Source organism: Phascolarctos cinereus, unplaced genomic scaffold, assembly GCF_003287225.1.
Source record: "Phascolarctos cinereus isolate Bilbo 61053 unplaced genomic scaffold, phaCin_HiC Scaffold_9;HRSCAF=440, whole genome shotgun sequence".
NCBI classification, from domain to species: Eukaryota; Metazoa; Chordata; class Mammalia; order Diprotodontia; family Phascolarctidae; genus Phascolarctos; species Phascolarctos cinereus.
The window spans coordinates 8,962,752-8,986,707 of NW_027556402.1; the positions used below are offsets into that span (position 1 = coordinate 8,962,752).

The 23,956-nt window shown below is 45.8% G+C and overlaps 1 protein-coding gene across 1 annotated transcript in view; it reads right to left on the bottom strand.

Annotated features, from left to right (window-relative positions):
* The window catches only part of TRPC3 (transient receptor potential cation channel subfamily C member 3), an 81,309-nt gene extending 63,170 nt beyond the window's left edge, over window positions 1-18,139 (bottom strand). Inside the window, exons 1-2 of the mRNA XM_021008353.2 lie at window positions 17,547-18,139; window positions 2,601-3,372 (exon numbers count right to left, since the gene is read on the bottom strand). Of these exons, the coding sequence (XP_020864012.1) occupies window positions 2,601-3,372; window positions 17,547-17,767 (993 nt within the window). The 5' untranslated portion in view covers window positions 17,768-18,139. The remainder of the gene's footprint in view (window positions 1-2,600; window positions 3,373-17,546) is intronic.
* Window positions 18,140-23,956: the final 5,817 nt, after the last annotated feature.

The following is a 23,956-nucleotide window of genomic DNA, read 5'->3' on the forward strand; positions in this document are numbered from 1 at the left end:
CCAAAATGTACTGTTTGCTTTTGGTCACATCCTTGGCTACAGATTTCAGGGGTAGGAGCTCTCCACATTTTTATAAACGAATCATAATAGGTAAAATTCTACACTAAGGTTTTATCTCCAAAAGATCTTTGAAGGGAGTCAATTCAATTCAAACAACATTTGTTAAGTGTTGGCAATAGCAGGGCACGTGGGACTCACACATGAATCAGCATCATATGCTGGTTCTCAACAACACACTACTTGTTTGCCATGTGCAATTAAAGGCTGTGCTGAAGTGCCAACCGAAGCTGGCAACAAAGAAGCCTTGCCAGGCAGAAGGGCCTTCAGAGCTAGGACAGTGCAGAGCTGCTCATGTGGCCTTCCCAATGTTAGCCCAGCAGGGCAGGCAGCGCCCTGATTCACCCCCAGAACCTCTGATCTAATAACAGGTGGCCCTTTAAGCACTTACTATGCAAAATGCTTTAAAAATATTATCTCATTTGATCTTCATAACCACCCTGTGAAGAAAATGTCATTACTATCCCCATTTGAGGGATGGGGACACTGAGGCAGACAGAGCTTAAGTGACTTGCTCAGGGTCACACAGCTAGTAAATGTCTGAGGAAGGATTTGAATTCAGGTCTTCCTGCCTCCAGGTCCAGCATTCTATCCAGTACCCCACCTTATTGCTTTATTAACACTGAGAACCACTTTAATGTAAGATCCTCTTATAAGATCATAGATTCAGGGTTAGAAGGGACCCTAAAGGTCATGTAGTCTAAACCCTAGCCCCTCATTTTACAGATGAAGACAGAAGGAAAGGAAAATCCTATTAAAATACTTGTGTGTGTGTGTGTGTGTGTGTGTGTATAAGAGAAGGAAGGGGGGACAGAGAGACTGAGGTGCAGTAATTAATTAGTGCACACAATTAACTGCAACAGAGGAGGAGAAATCTGGGGCTAAGAATACCAAGCTAAATCCCCATTTTTTAAAAAAGAGATAAACTGTCTCTAAACGCTCCTGGGGCAGCTAGGTGTTGCCACAGTGGTTAGTGTGCTGGGCCTGGAGTCAGGAAGACTCATCTTTCTGAGTTTAAATCCAGACTCAGATACTTAACTAGCTGCATGACCCTGGATAAGTCATTTAACCCTGTTTGCCTCAGTTTCTTCATCTGTAAAAAGACCTGGAAAAGGAAAAGGTAAACTACTCCAGTATCTTTGCCAAGAAAATCCCAAATAAGGTCATGAAGAGTCAGACACATTTGAACAATGCTCCAGAGCATGGGAGCAGACAGAGCACCATGGTTTGGGGTGGCATGGGTCTAACCACTAAGGTCTGTAACTCCAGATGGAACTTCCTCATCACTCCCCTAGGCTTCCCCCATTATGTCCACTGAATCAAACCAGTCCAGTAGAAAAACAACCAATAGCACTTGGATTAAAATCCTGCCATCCTTCGAGTTCTTGACCAGTGACTCAGCCTACTGTGGCCTCAGTTTCCTTGTTCCTAAAACGAGAGGACTGGCCTAGCTGACTTAGCTGACTTCCAAAATGCCCTGCATGGTAAATTCTAATTGGGTGTTCTAAACGTCAAGCAATACCCAGGAGCAGAGGATGCTGCCCCTCCCCCACCAGTCAGTACATCAGCTGGTCCAACAGTGAGTCATCTGTGGAGCCCAGCTTGACTAAGCCCCCAAGCCATAAGTGACAGTCTCAGAAGGATCACAGGATCTCAGATTTAAAAACCAAAAAGAACCTTCCAAGGACAGAGTTCAGTCCCTCCGTTTTACCCATGAAGAAACTGAAGGCCCAGAGGCAGAGAGATTTGTCCAGCATCTGAGGCAGAATTCCCAGCCGGAAACTTCCACCTCCCAACCCAGCATTCTGCCTCTTTAATGGTCCCCCAGAGCATGGAGACCAGCAAATGCACAGCTTAAGCCAGTTTTAATCTCTTTTTGGTCTGGGCAGAGATTTCAGGGGATACATACAGTTGAATGGGGTAAAAAAATGTTCTATCTTTATTTCAACAAATTTGGTTTCCTTTGTACCCCTAGGTACCGAATTCTATGCATTTAAAACCATTCTCCTGAAAAGGGGTGGGGGGTAGGGGGAAGGAAGGTTATAGGCCTTGCAAGATAGCCAAAGGGGTCCACGACTCAAAAAAAGGCTGAAGAACAGAATCACCCCGCTAAGAGGGGTGGCCCCATAGGGATACTTTCCTTATCTCCCAGCACCATTTCCACTCTTCGACCAACACACACACTCACACTCACACATTCAGGGTTACACAATTCACATCTACCCACATTCTCACTAGTGCACGCACACTCACCTCACACACTCACTCATGCTCACACACTCGTGCACGCACTCATGCTCACCCACGCACGCTCACACCCTCACTCATGCTCACACACTCCCGCTCGCACACTCACTCGTGCACGCACACTCCCGCTCACACACTCCCTCGTGCACGCACAGTCACTCATGGTCGCACACTCACGCTCACACACTCACGCTCACCCCCCACACACACACACACTCCCACCCACTCTCCCACTCGCACGCGCGCGCGCACATCCTCCAGCACGCCGGCCCCCCGGGAGCCGGGGCCCGCCTCACCTTGAACTCCTTCTCGATGTTGGCCAGCTTGGCCAGCTCGTTGCTGAGCTCGAGCGCCGTGAGCACGGGGTCCTCGCTGGCCAGGGACAGGTAGGCCGGGCTGGCCAGGCCGCGGTAGGCGTTGATGCGCGAGCGCGAGTGGCTGAACGAGTCGCGCCGCTGCTTGTCGGCGCAGTCCGGGCACTTGCAGAAGTAGTCGTGCGGCCGCTCGATGCGCGCGCCCTTGGTCAGCAGCATGTGCACCACCTCGTACTTCTGGCAGTGCGCCGCCAGGATCACAGGCGTGATGTCCGGGGAGAAGCGCGTGCCGTCCTCGTCGTACGCGTAGAAGTCGTCGTCGCGCAGCTCCTGCTCGCCGGGGCTCAGCGTCAGGCGGCGGCCGGCCGCGAAGCCCGGGTGGCTCAGCAGCGCCTCAACGATGCGCACGTAGCCCTTGCTGATGGCCAGCAGCAGCGCGTCGCCGATGCGGCTCAGGTTGTCCTTCTTGAGCAGCAGCTCCGTCACCTCCAGGTGCTCGTTGCCCACGGCCAGCTGCAGCGCGTTCTGGCCCATGTAGTCCACGCAGTTCACGTTCAGGGTCTCCGACTCGTCCAGCATCTTGCGCACGACCGGGATGTTCCCGTACTCGGCGGCGTCCAGAAAGCGCTCCTCCTCGGCGGTGAGGCTCGGCCCGCGGGCATTGAACATGAACGCGGGGCCGCGCACTGCCTGCCGCCGGCCCTTCTCCCTCATGGCCAGCCTCTTGGTCGTCGATGGGCTTCGTTCCACGGACCTAATTAGCAGCAAGGAGAAAGTCACTGGAGGCGATGACAGCCGGCACTCCCCTCTCACACTTCCCCCTTCCAGGCTGCCAAGCTCCAAGTCCCACTTGGCACTCTGCAAGGTCACCCGCAGCCTTTCTTTCACCCAGTGCCAACCATTAATTAAAGACTCTACCAGGGGGCTGTGAACTTTAGAAAACTATTTTGATGACTGTATTTCAATGTAAGTGGCTTCCTCTGTAATCCTATGGTGTGGCTTGGTTTGGTTTTTGCCTTTAAAAATGTGATTCTGAGAAGGTGCCCTTAAGCTTCAGACTGACAGAGGGGTCCATGACACGCAAAGGGTTAAACGCTGCCTTGCTCTTTATTGATTGTTTCCCTGGCTCGTAGAACAGTGCCTGGCACCTAGCAGATGCTTAATAAATATTGATTGGGGTTAGATTCCATTGGATTAGATGGAGGTGACAGCTAGAAAGAATGTGAGGCGGTATTTGCACTCAGATCTTCTGACCCCAAGTCCAGCATGCACACTGTGCCCCCCGGCTGTCTCCGATCAGGAAGTAGGAGAAAACAGCAGTTCGGGACTGGAATTCCTAGGAGGCCATTTGGCTGAAACAGAACGGGGAGTAGTGAGAAATAAGGCTGAAAATGTAGCTGGGAGCTGGATTCAATGCCAGCTGCCAGGGTCTTCAATGCCAGGTGAAAGTATTTTATCCTAGATGCAATAGTGAACCACTGAAGATTTTTGATTTGAGGAGTGATGTGGTCAAATCTGTGCCTTAGGAAAATGATTTTGGTAGCTGTATGAGAGACAGATTTTGAAGGGAAGAACTGGGGGGTAGGAAAAGACTATTGGAACAATCCAGTGTCAAACATGCTTCCAGCTAGCAGCATGCAGCCAGCAATACTGCTGCCTGAACCAGATTAAAATGCAATTGGGAAATAGTTAACAAAATATGTGAAAATACAATAGAACATAGATAATGCTAACACGCTATTTTCTAAGTCAATCCGTCACCTGTTTTATTTGAGTTCACTAGTTTATTTGACCACTAGTCCAGGGTAGAGGTGAGGGAATGAAGGAGGGGGCTGGTTTTGGAAGAGGGGAAAAAAAGGACAGATGAAAGGATTTCTCTGTCACCTGTTGAGCAAATCACTTCATCTCTCTGGGCCTCAGTTTCTGCATCTGTCAAATGGGGTGGGGGATGGGAGGTGGGGTAGGGGGCAGACTAGATGACCTCTGAAGTCCCTCCCAGCTCCGTGTCTAGCTAAGATAATGTAATCTGTGGGCTGGAGGTTCTGGAGGTCAAATTGAAGGACGATTATTGATTGTTTACGTCTGCCTCTCCGGGGAAAAAATTTTTTTTGGTTGAATGTATCCTTTCAAAATCACTAAGATGAATCAACAATCTTTTTAAAAATTTATTTATTTATTATCAGTTTTCGGCATTCACTTCCATAAGAATCAGCCATCTTTACTGGGCACTAACCACACGCGCCCAGGTGCTTTTACTGGGTGCCTTCTACCTTTCAAAGAAGATGAAGTGAGGTGACTGGAATTTTCATTAGGATCCAATTTTTTAAAGCCAGGCCAAAAAAAAAATCATTTTTCTGCACTGTAATTTTTTCTAGAAGGAAAATGGGAACACATCTTTCCTCCAAATTTCCTCAGATGTATATCATGAGATTGAATGTAATTATCTTTTAAAAGATCATAAGCTCTTTCCAAAAGGTTGCCTTTCCTCCCAAACTCTTCCTATCCATTCTGCTTCTCTGTAACCTTATTAACCATCAGCTGCATTTTAAAAAGACTAATCTGATTGTAATGCTGACATCTACTTTACCTTCTTCTAGGACTCTTGCTAGTTGAGTTCTCAAGATGCAGTCTTTTTTTTTTATTCATTTTTATTGATGTCTTTTGTTCTTATATTCCCTCTCTATCACTTCCAGGATCAAATGAAAACTTCTCTGTTTAGTATTTGAAGCTCTTCACAACCTGACTCCTTCCTACCTTTACTGTCTTCTTATGCTGAATTCTCCTTTGTTAAGTGCACATTCTAGCAACATAACACTGACCTACATGAGGTCCCTCAAACATACCACCCCATCTGTAATCTCTATGTCCTTGCATTGGCTGTCCCCAAATTTGGAATGCTCTTCCCTTTCATTCATGCTTCCTAGTTTCCCTGATGGATTCAGAATGCAGATTAAAACCTTTTTTTCTCTTTCTTTATTTTTCTAGGGGTTTCACACACACACACACACACACACACACACACACACACACGAGCACTTTCAGTAATTATTTGTTCAATGAATGAATGAATGAATGAATGGGAGGTATTGTGAATGAATTGGGAGGCTATATGGTACAGTGGAAAGATAATGTGGTTTGGAGTTAAGAGACCTGGATTCAGGTCTCACCATTTTATAGGCCTGTTTCCTCATCTGTAAAATTAGCAGATTGGACTCCTTTTTTCTAAGGTCCCTTCCAGCTCTAAATCTATGATCTGTGAATTGATGAATAATAAGTGAGGGACTGAATGGCTATGATGATTAGTATAAGCACAAGATTCCCATGCTCAGGAAGGACATCTTCAAAATTTGGGGTGAAAGCAGGACCCCACCCCACCCCAGCTTTCTTGGTGCACCTGACTGAGAAGTCCATTGTCTACTGTCCTTGCCCTTCAATTCAAGTGCTTGAGCACTGAGCTTAGATTCTGCACTCATGTTGCTGTCCCTCAGAAACCCTGTCTTCCCAGTTCATCAGCTTCACTGCTCCCTACAGCTTCACTCTAGCTCAGCCACATGCAAGAATAGTCATTCCCTCGATCTCACAGTCACCCATAACTCTTCAACCTCTATGATCCAGACCGGTGAAATTCCTCTCTCTGATCACAACGTCCTATCCTTTTATCTCTTTCTCTTCCTTACTCCTAAATCTCTTGTTCATCGTCATTTCGGCCTACTGTGTTTCCACACCTCCCTGCTCTGGCCTCATTTCCCTCTGTCACAATCTTGACCCTGTAGTTATCAGGTGAACCATGCACTGTCTTCTGAGTTAGAATCTCTTGCCCCCTTTTCTCATTGCCACTAATGCCTTGCCATCCCAAACCCTCATTCACTCATATGCCTTCTACATTCTTCTTCTCAGGCTGCTAAAGGATTCAACCATGTTGACTAAGTCCCTACAAATTTAGGGTAACCACAACTGGACTCTCATTGATTATTCTTTGCATTGATAATTCTTTCATTCTTTTCCAATTAATTCTCTATCTCATTGTGCACAGTGACTGTTCCAAACTTTCTCTTCTCTCCATACACTTCCTATGGTATCCTAGATATGACTGTTCATAATATTTTGGCTACCACAAATGTAACTGTCAGAGCCACTTGTCTGTAAACTCAATTCCAAATTATTTGACTCACCCCAGATAGTGAGTAAAGTCTCTTAGTCATCTAAATATTTCTCTTTAACATTCGTTATTTTTTCCTTTGTCTTCTTTCCAGAAATAGCTTCTCTCAAAAATCTTCATGGAATTTTCCTTAGAAACTTCTCTTTACATGCTTTTTTCATAAAATAACATTCAGACAGTTATCACAAGAAAGAAATCTATGCTCACCTTTTTATCACATAGATTCTTCATAAATGCTCACAAGTCACAGATTACATACACAACTTCTTAACTCTATTGGGAATGGTGCTTCACATTAAGACATTTATCTTTCAAGAGGAAACCAGTAAATTCTTTGTATTTCCAGTTTGCTCTCTGGTTCAAAGAGACCTGAGCAATTTTCTGTTATTTCTTGAAACATTGTATCTAAGTTCTTTTTAAAAAAAATCATGGCTTTTAGGTAGTCTAAAATAGTAGTAGCACAGTCCATTGCTTGGCCTTCAGTCAGGAATACCTGAATTCAGACCCAGACTTAGACTCACATTACTGTGTGACCCTGAGCAAGTCAACTTAAGCTCTCTCTGCCTCAATTTCCTCATCTGTAAAATGGAGATAATAATAGCCCCTATCTCGCAGGGTTGTTTTGAGGGAAAAAATGAGATCATAATTGTAAAGCACTTCTCATAGTGCCTGGCACACCGTAAGTACTATATAAATGTCGGCTATCATTATTATTAGGGCAGCTCAGTGGATAGAGGGCCAGCCTGGCATCAGGAAGACCTGAGTTCAAATCTGACCTCAGGTACTTACTAGCTGTACAGCCCTGGGCAAGTCATTTTGTCTTGTTTACCTCAGTTTCCTCATCTGTAAAATGATCAGGAGAAGGAAATGATAAATCATTCTAGTATCTTTGCTAAGAAAACCCAAAATAGGGTCACAAAGAGTCAAACAAAAATTATTATTATTTTCTCTCATCAGGCTGTTTTCTAGGTCAATTGTATTTGCTATGAAATACTTGATATTTTTTTCTATTTTTTTCAATCTTTTGAATTAGTTTTAATATTCTTGTTGTCTCATGTAATCATTAACTTCAGTTTGGTCCATTCTAATTTTTAGGGAATCTGTTGTGTTGTTTCAAGTCTTGTGCCTCTTCTGCCAAGTTCTTAATTCTTTTTCCAATTCTTTCTTTAACAGCTCTTGCTTCTTTTCCAATTTTCCTCCAGTATTATCATGTCATTTATGAAATCATTTTTGAGCTCTTTAAAAAAAAAACTCTTGCTTCATCTTTTCCAGGAATTCTAGTTGAACTTGTATCCAAGCTGTTTTCCTTTGAGGCTTCTTGAGTCAATCTCTTCTTCTGAGTTGGCATCTGGAGTGTCCTAGTCACCATACTAGCTCTTCATGGTGGAATTCTTTTTGTTTGTTCATTCTTCCAGCCTACTTCCTGAGTTTAGACTTTCTGTCAGGGCTGGCCGGACTCCCTGCAATTCTGGAGAAAGTGTCTGGGCTAAGGGTGTATACACTTCATCATGCTGCTGCCTTCTTTGGTGTTGTGTTATTCTAGTCCTTCAGGGACAGCTCAGGTTGGAGACCCACAAGCTCTCAGTATTCCCAAAATAGTCTGTTCCAGGGGAAAGCCCTTTTGGTCTGCACTCTGCCAATTCCTGACCTGGGGTTCTGTCTGGGCAACACATGTGGGATTGCCCTTGGCTAGAATATCAGCCAGCTGAAAAGCCCTATGGGTTCAGAGTGATAGAACTGCAAACTCTTCTTTGGTTTGGAATTTCTGCCTTGGTTATTTTGTTGAAGACTTCAGAGTGGGCTGGGGGCTGGAACTGAGACCCTTAGCTCCTGGGGTCAGATTAAGATAGTTATGTCATGGTTAATGGAGGGAATGGGGAAGTGAAGATGGAAGGACCTGATTAAACCCTGACAATAAGGGTCTGAACTAGAGTGGGGGGGGCAATAGAAACAAGAAGGATGGGGCAGATTCAAGAGTTACTGAAGTTACATGATCCATAGGGTTTGACAAATGAGTAAATATGGGAATGGGCAGTTAGGTGATAGAGTGGATAGAGCACTGGGCCTGGAATCAGGAACACTCATCTTCCTGAGTTCAAATCTGGTCTCAGACACATAATAGCTATGTGACCCTGAGCAAGTCACTTAACCCTGTTTGCCTCAGTTTCCTCATCTGTAAAATGAGCTGGAGAGGGAAATGGCAGACCACTGCAGTATCTTTGCCAAGAAATCCCCAAATGGGGTCACAAAGAGTCAGACATGACTGAACAACAACAAATAACATGGGAACAAAGTTCTATAGATTAATCTCAGAGGAATGGTGATGTTACAGCTAGATCTTTTCTATGGCAATGAAAACAGAGACAGACTTGAAGATACCTAAGGGAGGTAGGTTTGACCTGAGTAACCCCCATTTCCCTTTACTGTAATATTCCCCCTTTTTCTTGCTCCTCTCCTCCCATGATGCTTCATCCTGGAGGAAAACTCATGGGTGATGAATTGATTCACACTGAAGTGTGACTGACATCATGGGTAACACCTCTGAAACATATTTGCACATTAATAGAAAACCTAAGGTGAGAATACTATTTAAGCCAAAGGGAGAAGAAGGTCTAAGCGAAAGCAGCCCAGGATGGGAATCAGAAGCCCCAGGTCAGCCCCACCCACTCTGCCACAACCTTCTGTAGACAAGTTGCTTCTGGACCTCAGTTTGCTTACCTGGAAAGTTGGGGGGGGTAGACAAGAGCAGGCAATGGGGTACAATGAGGGGAAAGAACACTGGCTCTGGCTCGAGGGTGTGCTAATAAATATTGAACAGCTAGCTCTCCCCCAAAAAAGAACCAAGGCACACTTTTCAGTTTAATGTGCATTATCAGTATTGTCTCCATCACTTTCTTAAGTCTAGATAGTCAACAAAACAATAAACCAGCCCTGATGTGTATCTTTGGTGATTTCTGAAGTATAAATGATCATACTAAAAATTTAATAATCGGCTCTCAAGCATATCTGTGCTTCGGACTCTAAGAACAAGGGTTCAAATCCTGCATATGCTTCTTATTACTATGTCAGCTGAGACAAGTTCCTTTCCTTTCTCTGGGTATCTACTTCTGCATCTAGGCAGAATTAAATGTTCTCTATGATTCATTCCTTCCAGCTCTCAGTCCTGTGACATAGGGAATAAAGACCTTTTCAGCTCTAATATTCTATGAATCTATATAATGATGAATTGTCAGGCCCGAAGGTGAAGATATTCACTTCAAGGATTTATTTATTACCCATTAGCTGTGTGACCCTGGGTAAGTCACTTAACCTCTGTCTGCCTCAGTTTTTCCACCTATAAAATGGGGATAATAATAGCCCTTACCTCCCAGAGCTGCCGTGAGGATCAAATGAGATAATATATGGAAAGTGCTTTGCCAATCTTAAAGGGCCATATAAGTGTTCACTATTATTATCGTTGTTGTTGTTATCATTTTTGTTACCATACATCAATCACTGTTCTAGACACTGGGGATAAAAAGACAGAAATGAAAGTCTATGTCTTCAAGAAACTTACATATCACCAAAGACACTCCTTTTCATCACCTACACTAAAAACAGTCCATTATAATAATGATGAACAAGTAGATAGAACTTTAAAGTCTGCAAAGCCCTTTACAAATATTATTTCATTTTATCCTTGCAACAACCCTGAGTGGCAGGGGCTATTATTGCCCCTATTTTACAGTTGGGGAAACTGAGGCAGAAAGAGGCCAAGTGACTTGCCCAGTGTCACACTGCTAGTATCTGAGGCTGGATTTGAACTTGGGTCTTCTTGACTTGTAGCCCACAGCTCCATCCACTCGGCCACCTGGCTGCTCCTAATAAACTTTTCTGTGTAATGTCTTATAAAATCCTCTTCAATCTAGCTGCTACTGCCTCCAACCAATTACCTTGTATTAATTTTGCAAATATTTTGCACGCCCTATTACGTGCTTTTGGCAATACCCACAAGGAATAGCGACTCAAGTGACTGATCTGCCAGATGGGTGGTTTACCCAGATTCCCAGGGTCAGGAGTTTCTTTTGGCCTTGACCTTGAAGGACCTTGTGAGAAGACAGAAGAAGCTATCACGAGCAGGAAGAAGGGAGACTAGCATGGCAAGTGATCTAAGAGGTGCCATGTTGAACTGTGAACTGGAAGAAAAGATGGCGAACCCTTTCCTTTTTTCATTCCAGAGAAAATCTGGTTCATAGGATCACAGGTTCACAGAGGGAGAAGACACCTCAGAGGTCATCTAATTGGTTCCCCTTATTTTACAGATGAGGAAGCTGAGGCCCTGGAAGATTAAGTGATTTGCCCAAGGTCACACAGATATTAAGTATCAAAGGTGGGATTTGAATTCAGTTCCCCTGACTCCAGAGCCAGTGAGTGTTCTTTCCACTAACCTATGCTGCCTCCCTGGCCTAGTCAATCCCTTTACTTCTCCCAGTTCAACTCTTTGGAAAGGGCCCCTGGGCCTCTGGAAGTCTGCTGTTCTTTTCCTGAATGTTCACTTTCACTATTAATACTTTAAAATATGATAAACTTGTTAGCTAACAAATCCCAGGCTGTTTGTTGTATTTTACTTTATACACAGAGGTATAATGAAGAGAGAAGAGTGAAGATTTCCCCTGTTCAGGCACCCAGTTTTCTGTCTTGCAAACCTGTCTAGGGTCCCAGAAGAAGATGAACTTTACTGTTAAATCCCACATAAGCCAAACCAGAGGTATTTGAGACCAAAGATATACATACCCTTGTTTTCATTCCCTTTTTGTGAAAGAAATAGACCACCAGAGAGTGCGAGGCTGCTGCTTGCTTTCAGTCAGAATGACTTTGGGTAGTTTGTCTCTTCACTGGCTTCCCTAGGGAACTTCACAAGAACTCTAACCTTAGTGTGAAGGGTGGGAAGGCACAAAATTCACCCAGTAGCGGAGCCAGAGGGCTTCAACTGAGCATGTTATGTTGGCAGATTGACACCACCATGGCAAGCCGATGCCTACTCACAACCTCTCCTGGGTACATGCCTCTCTCTTCAGATAGAATGGAAGCTCCTCAAAGCCAGGGACTGTTTCATGTTTTATCTTTGTATTCCCAACAACTAGCTCAGTGCCTAGCACACAGTAGGTGCATAATAAATGCTTGTTGACTGAGCAATCTTATTTCAGATATGCTGTCCACAAGAACTTCATAGGCTTGGAGCTTCAATTTGGTACCTCTCCTTAGGTGAATTTATGAAAAAAGGGGTAAGTCATAGATGTGTCTTTGACTTGAATGGAGGAGAAAATATTTTTTTTAAGTTGTAGCTACCACAGACTCACAGAATCTCAGAATTGGAAGGTCATTTAGCCATCAGAGCCGACAAAAATCTAAACTCTGGACTACAAACAGCCATCCAGCCTTTGCCTGGAAGATCTCCAGTAAAGGGAGCTCACCACTTCTGAAGCATCACAGTAGACCTGATGTGTGCTTCCTGACATTGAGCCAAAATCGGTGTCTTTGCTCCTTCCACCCAATGTACCCCATTCTGCCTCTGGGGCCAAGGGCAACAAATCAAAATCCTTTCCCATATGCCAGGCCTCCAAATGTCTACAGGCCGTTCTCATGTCCTCCCTGCACCATCTTCTCTATGTTCCCAAAGTTTCTTTAACTACTCTTTATTTGGAATGGCCTCTCTCTATCCTGGTTGCTCTCCTCTGCATGTTCCAGCTGGTTAACATCTGTCCTAAAATATGCCTCCCGGAGTGGAATATAGCATCCAGGTATGGTTTGATCAGGGCACAGGTAATAATTTTAATTTATAAATTTACTTTTATATTTTATAATATATACCATTATAATTATATATAATTATGTATATATAATTATGTATAATATAATAATAATATCAATTATATTTTATAATAAATGATCAATAACTCTCAGGATTTGCATCATTTCCAAAATAACAGTAATATGAATAATAATAATAGCTAACATTTATATAGTGCCTCCTATGTGCCAGGCACTGTGCTAAGCACTTTACAAATATTATCTCATTTGATCCTCGCAACAACCCTGGGAGATAGGTGCTATTATTATCCCCATTTTACAGTGGAGGAAACAGAGGCTAAGTTACTTTCCCAGGGCCACACAGACAGTGAATATATGAGGCTGGATTTGAACTCAGGTCTTCCTGACACTAGGCCTAGCTCTCTATTACTTCACCACCTACCTGATTAGAATCATTAAAATGATTATGCACAATGCACTGTGAAAGAAAGAAAGAAAGAAAGAAAGAAAGAAAGAAAGAAAGAAAGAAAGAAAGAAAGAAAGAAAGAAAGAAAGAAAGAAAAGGAGGAAAAAATGCCACTCAAGCATAAAAATTATTCTGCAATGATAAGTTTTAGATGACGAAACGGCCTAAATATTTTTTTTTCATGTGTAAAATGAAGGGGGTTGATTATATGGCCTATGAGGGCCCTTCCAGCCACTCACCTCAGGTGCTTATTGAAGAACAGTGCTCATAAGCCTTAGGAGCTAATAAGAACCTAAGCCATAAGCTGTCTGCTCTGAACTCTTGCTGTTTTGGGGTCCATGGTCCTGTACTTACGTCTGCATCTGACTATAGAGGGCCTAAATTCAGGGGCTGGTGAAAGGGCAAACGCTCCTGCCTGAACAAAGTGCTCACAGAAAAGGGCTCATATCCACATGCCTTTTCTCTCTCTCCCACCCCATTAACTTACCCTTCCTCACTGGCAGAAGGAACCTCTCTTAAACTATATAACTATATAATCAAGAACTTACAAGACCTGCATTCAAATTCTGCCATGGACACTTTCTAGCTGTGTGACCATGGGTAAATCACTCAGCCTCTCTGAATCTCCATTTCTTCATCTTCAAAGTGGAGTTAAAATTATCTGCGGGACCAAACCCAACAGCTTGTTGTAGGAATCCAAGGAGCTAATGTGAATCAAAAGTTCCTTAGAAGTTGTAAAATGGGAGACAGCTCCATAGATTGGAAAGAACATATGTTTGGATTGAACAATCAACAAACATTTATGAAAAGCCTAATATATGTGCCAAGCACTGTATTTGGGGCTTGGGGTAGAAACACAGTGAATGAAACAATCCCTACTCTCAGGAACTGGGTCCAAGTCTTTAACTCTGCCACCCACTCCCTGTGAGACCTAGCACAAGTCATCTTCCCTTTTTGTGACTCAGTTTCCCAATCCATAAAATTAAGGTGTTGGCTAGCTATGTCTAAAGCCCCTTCAAGATCGAAATCTTTGATCTTATGCATGTTGGTTATTATTAGTAAACACCCTCCATGCTAGCTATAAGGGTCCATGAGAAAAATATTCTGCCTACCCACTAGGCTATCATTCAGTCGTTTCAGTTTTATTTGACTCTTCGTGACCCCCATATGGATTGAGTGGTTTTGGGGTTTTGGTTTTTTTCACTTTGTTTTTGTTTTTGTTTTGGCAAAGACACTGGAAGAGTTTGCCTGTCCCCTTCTCCAGTGGAATAAGGCAAACAGAGGTTAAGAGACTTGCTCACACAGCTAGTAAGTATCTGAGGCAGGATTTGAACTCAGGCTCAGCAGATCTAACCACTGAGCCACCTAGTTTCCTCTTCCCACCAGACTGGTCTGTATGAAACAACAAAATTGCCTCAGAGGTTTGTTTCACTGACCCAAAATGTTAGAAAGCAATATGAAGCATCTCCCCTGTGTCCTAATTCTTCAGATCAGAGCCTTCAGGTGTCCTCTTTAAGATGTACTTTGTGTTTAAAGAAACAGTGTGCCCAGACTCAAATACTGGAGCTAATTTTATATATATATATAGCTAATTTTATATATATATATATATATATTTATATATATATATATATATATATATATAAAATAACAATTTGGCAGAAGGGTGAACGTTTTCACCCTGGCATTCAGGAGGGGTAGGGCTATGCATAGAATGGAAGGCATACACACCATCCTCACAGAATCACAAAGTGTTAGAACTAGAAGCTGGCAGAGGCTTCAGAGATCACTTTGTCATTGATGAAAGGACACATTCAAGGTCACATGCCTAGTAAGGGTCAGACAGCGTTCTAACTCTTTGGAGAATAGGTATAGGGAAAGATCCCTGAATGTGATAGCAAGGTACCCAGCCTGGGACCCTGGCTCTGCTTTAACTTTATCTGTGACCTTTGGGCCAAGTTTCTCTCATTTCATAGGATTTAGAGCTGAAAGAGATCTCTGAGGGCATCTAGTCTAACCTCCTTATTTTTTTAAACATTCTTTAAAATTTAATATTTAATTCCCCCCCCCCAAATTACATTTAAAAATATTTTTGGACCCCCTCTCATTTTAACTGAGGCATGGAGAGATTAAGTGATTTGCCCAAGGTCACAAGAGTGGTAATTAGCAAAAGCAGATTTGAATCCAGGTTCCTTAACCCAAATCCAGAGTTCTTTCCATAACATAATCAGACCAGGGCAGGGGTTCTTAATCCTTTTGTGTGTGTCATAGACACCTTTGGCAATCTGGTGAAGCCTATGAACCCCTTCTCAGAATAATATTCTTAAATGCATAAAATAAAATACATAAGATTACAAAAAGAAACCAATCATATTGAAATACATTTATCAAAATGCAGGTTAAGAAGTCCTGGCGATGAACTGTCAGGTGAGGCCCCTTTATATTCTTCGTATTCTGACATATCCCAGGCTACCTCTCTTGCCTCCAAAGCTGATCTCCGATTCAAAAGAGATTAACAGGCGCCCAGCACGCTAACTACACTTCCTCTATATGGAAAAGGACCTCTCATGCCTATTTTTACAACTAGCCTGCTACACACTGAAACAAATCGACAGGATCTTGGTGGGGAAGGTGGGATCTCGGTGGACAGGGTCTCCCAGATTAAGAGCATTGCTCTGTGAGTCAGGGACCAGATTCCCTGAGGTGGGGTTGGGGTGCGCTTCGCAGCAGAAGAGACGATCGGGGCACCAAAGGGGGCTGTGGACCCGCTGGTGATCAGACCCCAAAGTGCTCCCTCTCCCTGCCTAGGGCTGTTTGTCCCTCCAGCAGGCCTCTTTCACCTCGATGGGGGCGAAATACACCTTCTGGAAGTAGCCACCCAAGCATGTGGCCCCTCGGCCCACCTACGCCGGGGGCCCTCAGGCTATAAGATTGATACACATCTACGGTAACTATCCTGAGACTAGATGTGAGACTTTGGCCAAAGTCCCCGGGCCCTGGGGCTCGTGACCCTTCCCTCCCCTCGCAGGGGAGCATGAGATGGCCACTGAGCTCCCACCACCACAGTAGCGCTCAGGACAGCACTCCACGCCCCGCCCCGCCCCAGTTCTAGCTGCCTCTGGCGTCTCTCCCCCTTGTGTAGGGTACGCCAGCCACAAAATCCCCTCGTCCCTTGCCAGGCCTCCACCACCGAGGCTTCGCTGCCCTGGGATGAGGAAGCCTTATTTCCCTAGTTGAAGCCAAACAGGCAGGTTGTGCGATCTGGGGGAGGGACGGGGCTCGCTGTGGCCAGTGGGTAGAGGGGGACCCAGGCCTCTCTCGTGTAGCCTGTCTGCCGACTTCATGGACTTGGGAGTGGTTTGGCAGGGAGAAAGCGCCTGTCTGATTAGGTGTTCATCCGGCAGCAGGTTCCTCCCTGCGCGCTTCGGGTGCTCAGGTGACTCGGGTTCGAGCTGTCCTTCGCGCCCATATGTCTGCCTGTCCGCGGGGCAGGTCCTCTGGTCGGCCTGCCTGTCCACCTGTCTATCCCAGCCAGCCGACCTTGCCTATCTAATTCCTGCGTGCGTGTGTGTGTGTGTGTGTGTGTGTGTGTGTGTGTGTGTGTGTGTGTGTGTGTGTGTGTCTGCTGATAGCCTCTCCTTTCTTCCTGCCTGTTTATTTTCCAATCTACCAGTCTGTCCTTCTGATTTTCTGCCTCTACCTGTGTACCCAGCTGCTGTTTCTCGGTTTGCCTGTCTGTCACTGTCAGCTTCATCTGTTGTCTGTGAGTTTCTCTGCATTTCTGTCAGTGGGTCTTCTGTCTTCTGCCTGCCTAGCTTCTTGTCTGTCTACCTAGTCATTTCCCTGCCTGCCGGCCAGTCTGGCTCTATCTATGGGGCAGCCTGCCCTACTGTCTGCTTGTCTGTGTTTTGGCCTCTGTCAGTCCATTTACCTGTCTAACCTAATGGTCTTATTGCTTATTGTCTCTCTGCCAGTCTACCACCTGTCACTGTCTGTCTCTTTCTGCCTGCGCTCGCGCTCGCTCTCTCGCTCTCGCTCGCTCTCGCTCGCTCTCGCTCTCTCTCGCTCTCCTCTCTCTCTTCTCTCTCTCTCTCTCTCTCTCTCTCTCTCTCTCTCTCTCTCTCTCTCTCTCCCCCTCTCCCCTCCCTCCCTCCCTTTGTCCATCAGCCTGTCTGCCCTTCCGCTTGACACTCTATTTGCCTGACATTCTATTTGTCTGCCTACTTGCCTGTCTACCCTCACTGAGTCTGGAGCGCTGGCCCGCCCTTCCAATATTTGCACCTTGTAGGCAGCAACCCAGGGCGCCATCGGCGGGCCTTTTGGCCGGCAGAAAAGTTGCTTAGAGTTTCCCTCGGGCCATTTGATTGAGGGGTCAGGCCCGAGGCCAGGGGCTCAAAGTCCTAACTTCGCAGCTCCGAAGGGGCCACCTGCCCTGCCTCTCCCCTCCCCCCAGTCCTCTGCCTCCATCTCCAAGCCTGCCCCCAGCGTGCCGGCGCTTGGAGATCGTACTCACAGGCTGCTGCCCAGGGTGGTGCGAGGCAGCTCTCCACCGAGAGGTTCGGCGGGACTCTCCCCGTAGCCGAGTGTGGGCGGCGGCTCCAGCCCCCCATTGACGCCCCTCCAGCCCCAGCGGCCCCCCCGCTGCTGCTGCAGCTGCTGCTCCTCGTTCTCCTGAGCCGGGAAGGTCACTCTCCCCCTCCCCGGCTCCTTCCACTTTCTGCCCTTGGTAGACATCGCGGCGGGCGGGCCGGGGCTCTGGCTGGGGCTCAGCTCAGAGCTGGGGAGGGCTGCCGGATTCGGCCCCCGCAGACCCCACCAAAGCCTCGCTCCGCCCCAGCCCCCACCCCTTCGGCCCGCGCGTCCCGCTGCCCCGGAGGCAGCCCCAGGGGAGAGTCCGGCGGGGCCCGTTAGGGCAGGGCCCGCGGCTCAGCCGCTGGAGGGGAGAGAAAGCCTGGCCGGAGCCCAGCTCGTGCAGCCTCTCCGCCCGCACCATCCAACCTGCCCCGGAGCCAGCTGCTGCGGCCAGATGTGCGCCTTGGGCAGCCGCGGCGGCGGTGGCAGAGGCAGGGCCCCTCCGGACCAGCGCAGCGAGCCCTCCCTCCTCCGCCCTCGTCTCTCTCTCTATCCTCGAGCACCACATTGCTGGCGAGGACAGCATCATTCCCAGGGGGAGAACAAGGGCGGGGCGGGGGGGTGTGGTGGAGGGATGGACGAGGACGGGGTTGGGGGTGGGGCGGTGGGGAGAAGGAAGGAGCGGGAGACAGCTGGCGGAGGACGGACGCTCTCTCTGCCTTTGGTCAAGACCAGGGGGACGCGAGGGGCGAGAAAGCAAGGACGCAACTTGCTCAGACTTGAGAAAAGGGGGAGGAGGAGAAGCCCCTGTAACCTTCCCTGTCCAAATAAATCCCTTTGGCTCTCAGTCGAGAAAGAGATCTTTTCACTGAAAGATTCAGGCTTCTGAAAGGAAAACGATTTCTTTTCCTCAAATCCTGCCTTCCCCTTCTCACCACCTCAACTTTCCAACTGTTCTTTGAGTTAATTAGGAACCCAGGGTTGGTTAATTTGGAGGCAACTTTTCCTAATCCCGAATTGTAAATACAGAAACCTGCCTCACATCTCAGGTTCTAACAGTCTTTTAAAACATTTATTCACAGCCTGCCCTTGAGTTGACAATGAAAGGCACTAAGACTATCTTCAGGGACACCAGGCCTGGAGTCAAGAAGCTCTGAGTTCAAATTTTGCCTCAGATGCTTAGTAGCTGTGTGCCCCTGGGCAAGTCACTTAACCGTTTGCCTCACTTTCCTCATCTGTAAAATGAGCTAGAGAAGCAAACCACTCTAGTATCTAGCATCTGCCAAGAAAACCCCAAATGGGATCACGAACAGATGGGACACGATTAGACAATAAGCCCTCCAGGAGCTGGCAATCAGAGAGGTGCCCAGTTTTACCTCGAGACGCTTGGCAGCAGGCCCTGACATGTGACTTCCCTAAGGGCAACAATATCCCTATTTCCTTTGAACAAACTTGTGAGGTAACCAAAGGCAGCATAACTGGAAATAAACATGGGATTTCGACCCAGAAAGGACCTCGCATATCATCTAGTCCAAGTTTTACACTTGAGCAAACTGAGGCCCTGAGAGTTGAATCACAACGAGATCACATACTTCCTGATAGAAAAATGAGTGTTATTTATTAATAATGTTAATAAGAACTCACATTTTGGGGCAGCTAGGTGGCGCAGTAGATAGAGCTCTGGCCTCGGAGTCAGGAGGACCTGAGTTCAAATCCAGCCTCAGATACTTGACAATTACTAATTACTAGCTGTGTGACCCTGGGCAAGTCACTTAACCCTGATTGCCTAAGCAAAAAAAAAAAAAAAGAGCTCACATTTTCATAGCACTTTAAGACCATCCAAATGTTTTACATCTATCATCTCCTTTGAACCCAGTCTCCCTTAGACTGTGAGCTCCTTGGGAGCGCCCTCCTTAGTATCCTCTGCTCTTTGCACAGTTCCTGACAGTGTTGGTTGACTGATTGAGAAGAATCCTGCAAGAATCTAGTTCAGCCCCCTCCTTTTACAGATGAAGAAACTGAGGTGCATGGGAAACATGCCATGTTTGCAAGTCCAATGCCTTTTCCACACAAGGGCCACAAAAGTCATAACGATCATAGGACTCCCTGCTAGAAGAATGCTACAGGATTATAATCCAATTCTTGCCTTTCATATATTCAGAAATGGAAGCCCATGGAGAGACCTGTCCAAGGTCATCTAGGTCATAGGTAGCAGAGGCAACAGCAAAGTCCAGCTCATGTGTCTGCCCCTCCCAATGATCCTTCCTTGCTGCCTACATACCTTTAACCCAAACTGAAGAACTCTATCTAGAACATAATTTTAAGATAACCTATTTTTAAAATCCACAACAGCCACCTCCCCAATGACTTCAACAGGGGAAAATTTGTTCTGAATAGGCTTCCTCCAAGTTATAAATTGAAAGGACAGCTATTTTCACAAGAATACCTGATATGCTCTAATGAGAGCTAAAATAAGGTCTTCATTTCAGCAGTAAATCTAATCAGACTGGTTTCTTTTCTTAGTGGTGGTTGAAACTCTGCCCCACCCCTCTCCCTGTCCTCAACTCCTCCTTCCCAAGGTCTTTCTCCAACCCTGCAGTTGTTAAGACCCTTCCTCTTCTTAAAGTGACTTTGTATTTGCTTATCTGTGTATATCATATCCTCCTCCCCCACCCAATAGAATGTAAGCCTCTTGAGGGGAGGACCTGATCCACTTTTGTCTTTGTAACCCCAGAGTTTAGTAAAGAGCCTGGCAGATGAGTACAGGGAACTGGACGTGGGGCTTAAAGGACATAAGGAATTCCCAGATCAGGACACTCCTGCTAACCCAGAGCAGCATCTTCTCTGCAGCCTAAAGGTCAGAACATATCACAGATGGAACTCAAACCCATCTTCCTAGCTCTGAAACCTCCTTTCTATCTAACCCCATGGCAGTCCGCTTTCCAATACAATAAGTGACAATAATAAAAATAACGTTTTGCTGAATTTTGTTCCTAAAACAAACAAAAGCAAAATAAACCACGGTGATGCAGTGGGTAGAGTGCTGGGTCTAGAGTCAGGAAGACCTGAGTTCAAATCCAGCCTCAGATTCTTCCTTACTTAGACTTGCTCTATGACCCTGGGCGAGTCACTTAACCTCTGTCTGCCTCAAAAGAGTACATGGAAGGGGATTTGTCAGGGGTAAGAAGACTGGAATGGCTGGAGGGGTAGTTTTATGAAGGGCTTTGAACACCAAGCAGAGGATTTTTTTTAAATTTAATCCTGAAGGTGATAGGGAACCACTGAAGTTTCTTGAGTAGGAGGGGTGACACGGTCAGACTTGCATTTTAGGTAAATCACTGAGGCAGCTTGTCAGGATCCCCATGCCAAGACCACCCATCTCTTATCACTCCTCTCTTTTTACTATTACTATTATTTACTATTTCCCAGCAAGCAAGCTGAGCCCTGAGCTTGGCATAACGACAATCCTATGCACTCTGGATGAACTCTGCTGTGGCTAAATCCCAGGATTGTTTTACACCAGCCTCAGGTGGTCCCGAGCTCAGACAAGCACCTGCAGGAACCACATTCCAGTCACGAAGCTCCAGATGAATCAAATGGGTCTCACTGTTGCTGTTAGCCCAAATTGTCCCAGCTTCAGCCCACTGGGTAGCCACTGCTCTATGTATCAAGGCTTGGCTTTGCTAAGTTGGGTCTCCTCCTAGACGACGTCCAGCGTGAGTGTCTAATTTCCCTCCTCCAACGGAATTAAGTTGTTTGCTTATAACCATTGTTAGCATTTTGGTTTTATTTTTATTTTACTTTTCAGAGTTAACAGTTGTGATTACTTCTGTGAGCTCTAGTTTTTTTTTCAGAGTTAACTGTTAGAGTATAACCTCTGTGGCCCTTTGGGCCTTTATTTTCAGGGTTTAACAAGCTGAATGGAGGATGGACTGCAGTGGGGAAAGATTTGTGGCAGGTCAACCAATGAATGACCAAGCTATTGCAATAGGCCAAGCAAATGGAGATGAGGGCAGTATCAGAGGAGACAAGGGAGCACATTCAAGAGATAAGGCAAAGGTGAAATCCAACGGCCTCGGCAATGAATTGGATATTGGGGGCAGAAAGGCGGGGGAATGAGGAGTCAAAGACAACATCTAGGTTGTGAACCTTACTGACTGGGAGGATGGTGGTGCCTTTGACAGCTAGAAGGAGGTTTGGAAGGGGAGAGGTTTGGGGGGAAATGCAATGAGTTCAGTTTGGTACATGTTGGTTGAGTATTTCTACTGCACATCCAGTTGGAGAAGTCTGACAGGCAGCTGAAGATGCTAGACTGGATGTCAGCAGAGAGGTTAGGGCTAAAGAAGATTTGTGAACCATTGGTATAGAGATGATAATTAAATTCAGGAGAGCTGATGAGATCACCAAGTGAAGTAGTGCAGAGGGAGAAGAGAAGAGGGCTGGGGAAAGAGCTCCCACAGTTAATAGGCATGACCTGGATGGAGACAGATTGAAGGAAACTGAGAAGGAGTGGTCAGATAAGTGGAAGAAGCAGGACAAATTAGAATCTTGAAAACCTAGAGGAGAGAGTATTAAGGAGAAAAGGATGGTCAACCATGGCTGCAGAGGAGGCCACTGGATTTGTCAGTTAAGACTTCACTGGAGATTTTGGAGAGTTGGTATGGTTGAATGGTGAGGCTGGAAGCCAGATTGTCCCTTATGCCTTTTCTCTCACCCAAGTTACATTTGAAACATGCTGCATCCTCCTTAGCACAACTAAAGTCTGTGCCTCTAGGTTGCCTGTGATTATGATTCTTCCGAGATCGTGGGACGCTGTGACACAGCCAGAGCATGACTGGGGAATTCTGGATATGAAAAAGTTCAGCTTTTCTGGCTGGGAACAGCTGGGGATCATTCAAAGTGCAGTATAACAGGGGAAATAAAGAACAACGTTACAGTTTCTGATTGATCCTCACTGAACTCCTAGACAGCCAGCAGTGCTATTGAAATTCCAGGTCACCTTGGCTGGTTACATATGGAGGTGTGGAAATAATTCTGAAATGGAGTCAGAGGCCTTGAATTCAAATCCCTGCTCATACACTTCCTAGCTGTGTGACCCTTGGCAAGTCACTTAACCTCAGTTTCCCATCTGAAAAAATGGCATTAAATGTTTGCATTAATGGGGCAGCTAGGTGCTACAGAGGATAGAGTGCTAGGCCTGGAGTCAGGAAGACTCATCTTCCTGAGTTCAAATCTGGCCTCAGACACTCACTACCTGTGCGACCCTGGGCAAGTCACTTCACCCTGTTTGCCTCAGTTTTCTCATCTGTAAAATAAGCTGGAGAAGGAAATGGCACTCTAGTATCTTTGCCTAGAAAACCCCAAAGGGGGTCATGAAGAGTTGGGTATAACTGGAGATGACCCAACAACAACAATTGGCATTAATTAATTCATACAACTTTCAAAATTTGATTAAGAAGTGAATGGGAGGAGAGACAAAATACATTTGCTTAAGAGGGTACAAAGTTGAGGGAAGGAAAAGGTCACATTTGTATAGAGTGAGGAAGAAGCCAGAAGATACAGAATGATACAGGATTAGAGGGAGAGGAAATGGTCTTTGGGGTCAACACCTGAAGGAGGGAGGAGGGGAGAGGTTCAAGCTCTTGTACAAGGAGAGAAGTTGATGTGACAATGATAAAAGTGATTTTCTACTTGAGACTGGAACAAAGAAATAAAAGATGAATTAAGAGCCAGAGAGATTTTGGAAAGAGAAGAAGACCTGGAAAGGAATGAAATATATACATGAAAGGATCTTCAAAAGAGAAGACATTGATAGGGGATAGTGGCACAGGGTGGATCTGGGAGTTCAAGATGGAAGTAAGGAGAATGCTGATTCCTCCCTGACCTTACCTCAGTTTCCTCAACCATAAAATGTGTGTGTGTATGCATATATGCATACACAGTCCATATAAATTTGAGTTCAATAACGACCTTCGGACAGTAACTCTGAGTTACAGGTCCATCAGCTTCTCTGCTTGGTCCTGACTCCAGGGAGTGTCATGCCTCCCCCAGGATAAGCTGATCACCTGAATCTCATCACCACATGTTGACTGACTCCATTTTGGATAGCTAGCACCTTCTCAGCTCCCTTAGACACCTCTGACTAGAAGGCTGGAGGTTGGAGCAATTACTTCCTCCCAAAGCCTTCCTTTAGAGAGGGCTCAGAACTTTCCAAATAACTCTGTGTTTTCCACCAGTTACTCGGTTCCCACATCAGGGACCCCTTGGCTCCTTGCCCCCCAACATGGTTTTCTGTGTTGTGTTCATTCATTAGATTGTAAGCTGCTTGAGGTTAGGGACTGTCTTTTTCTT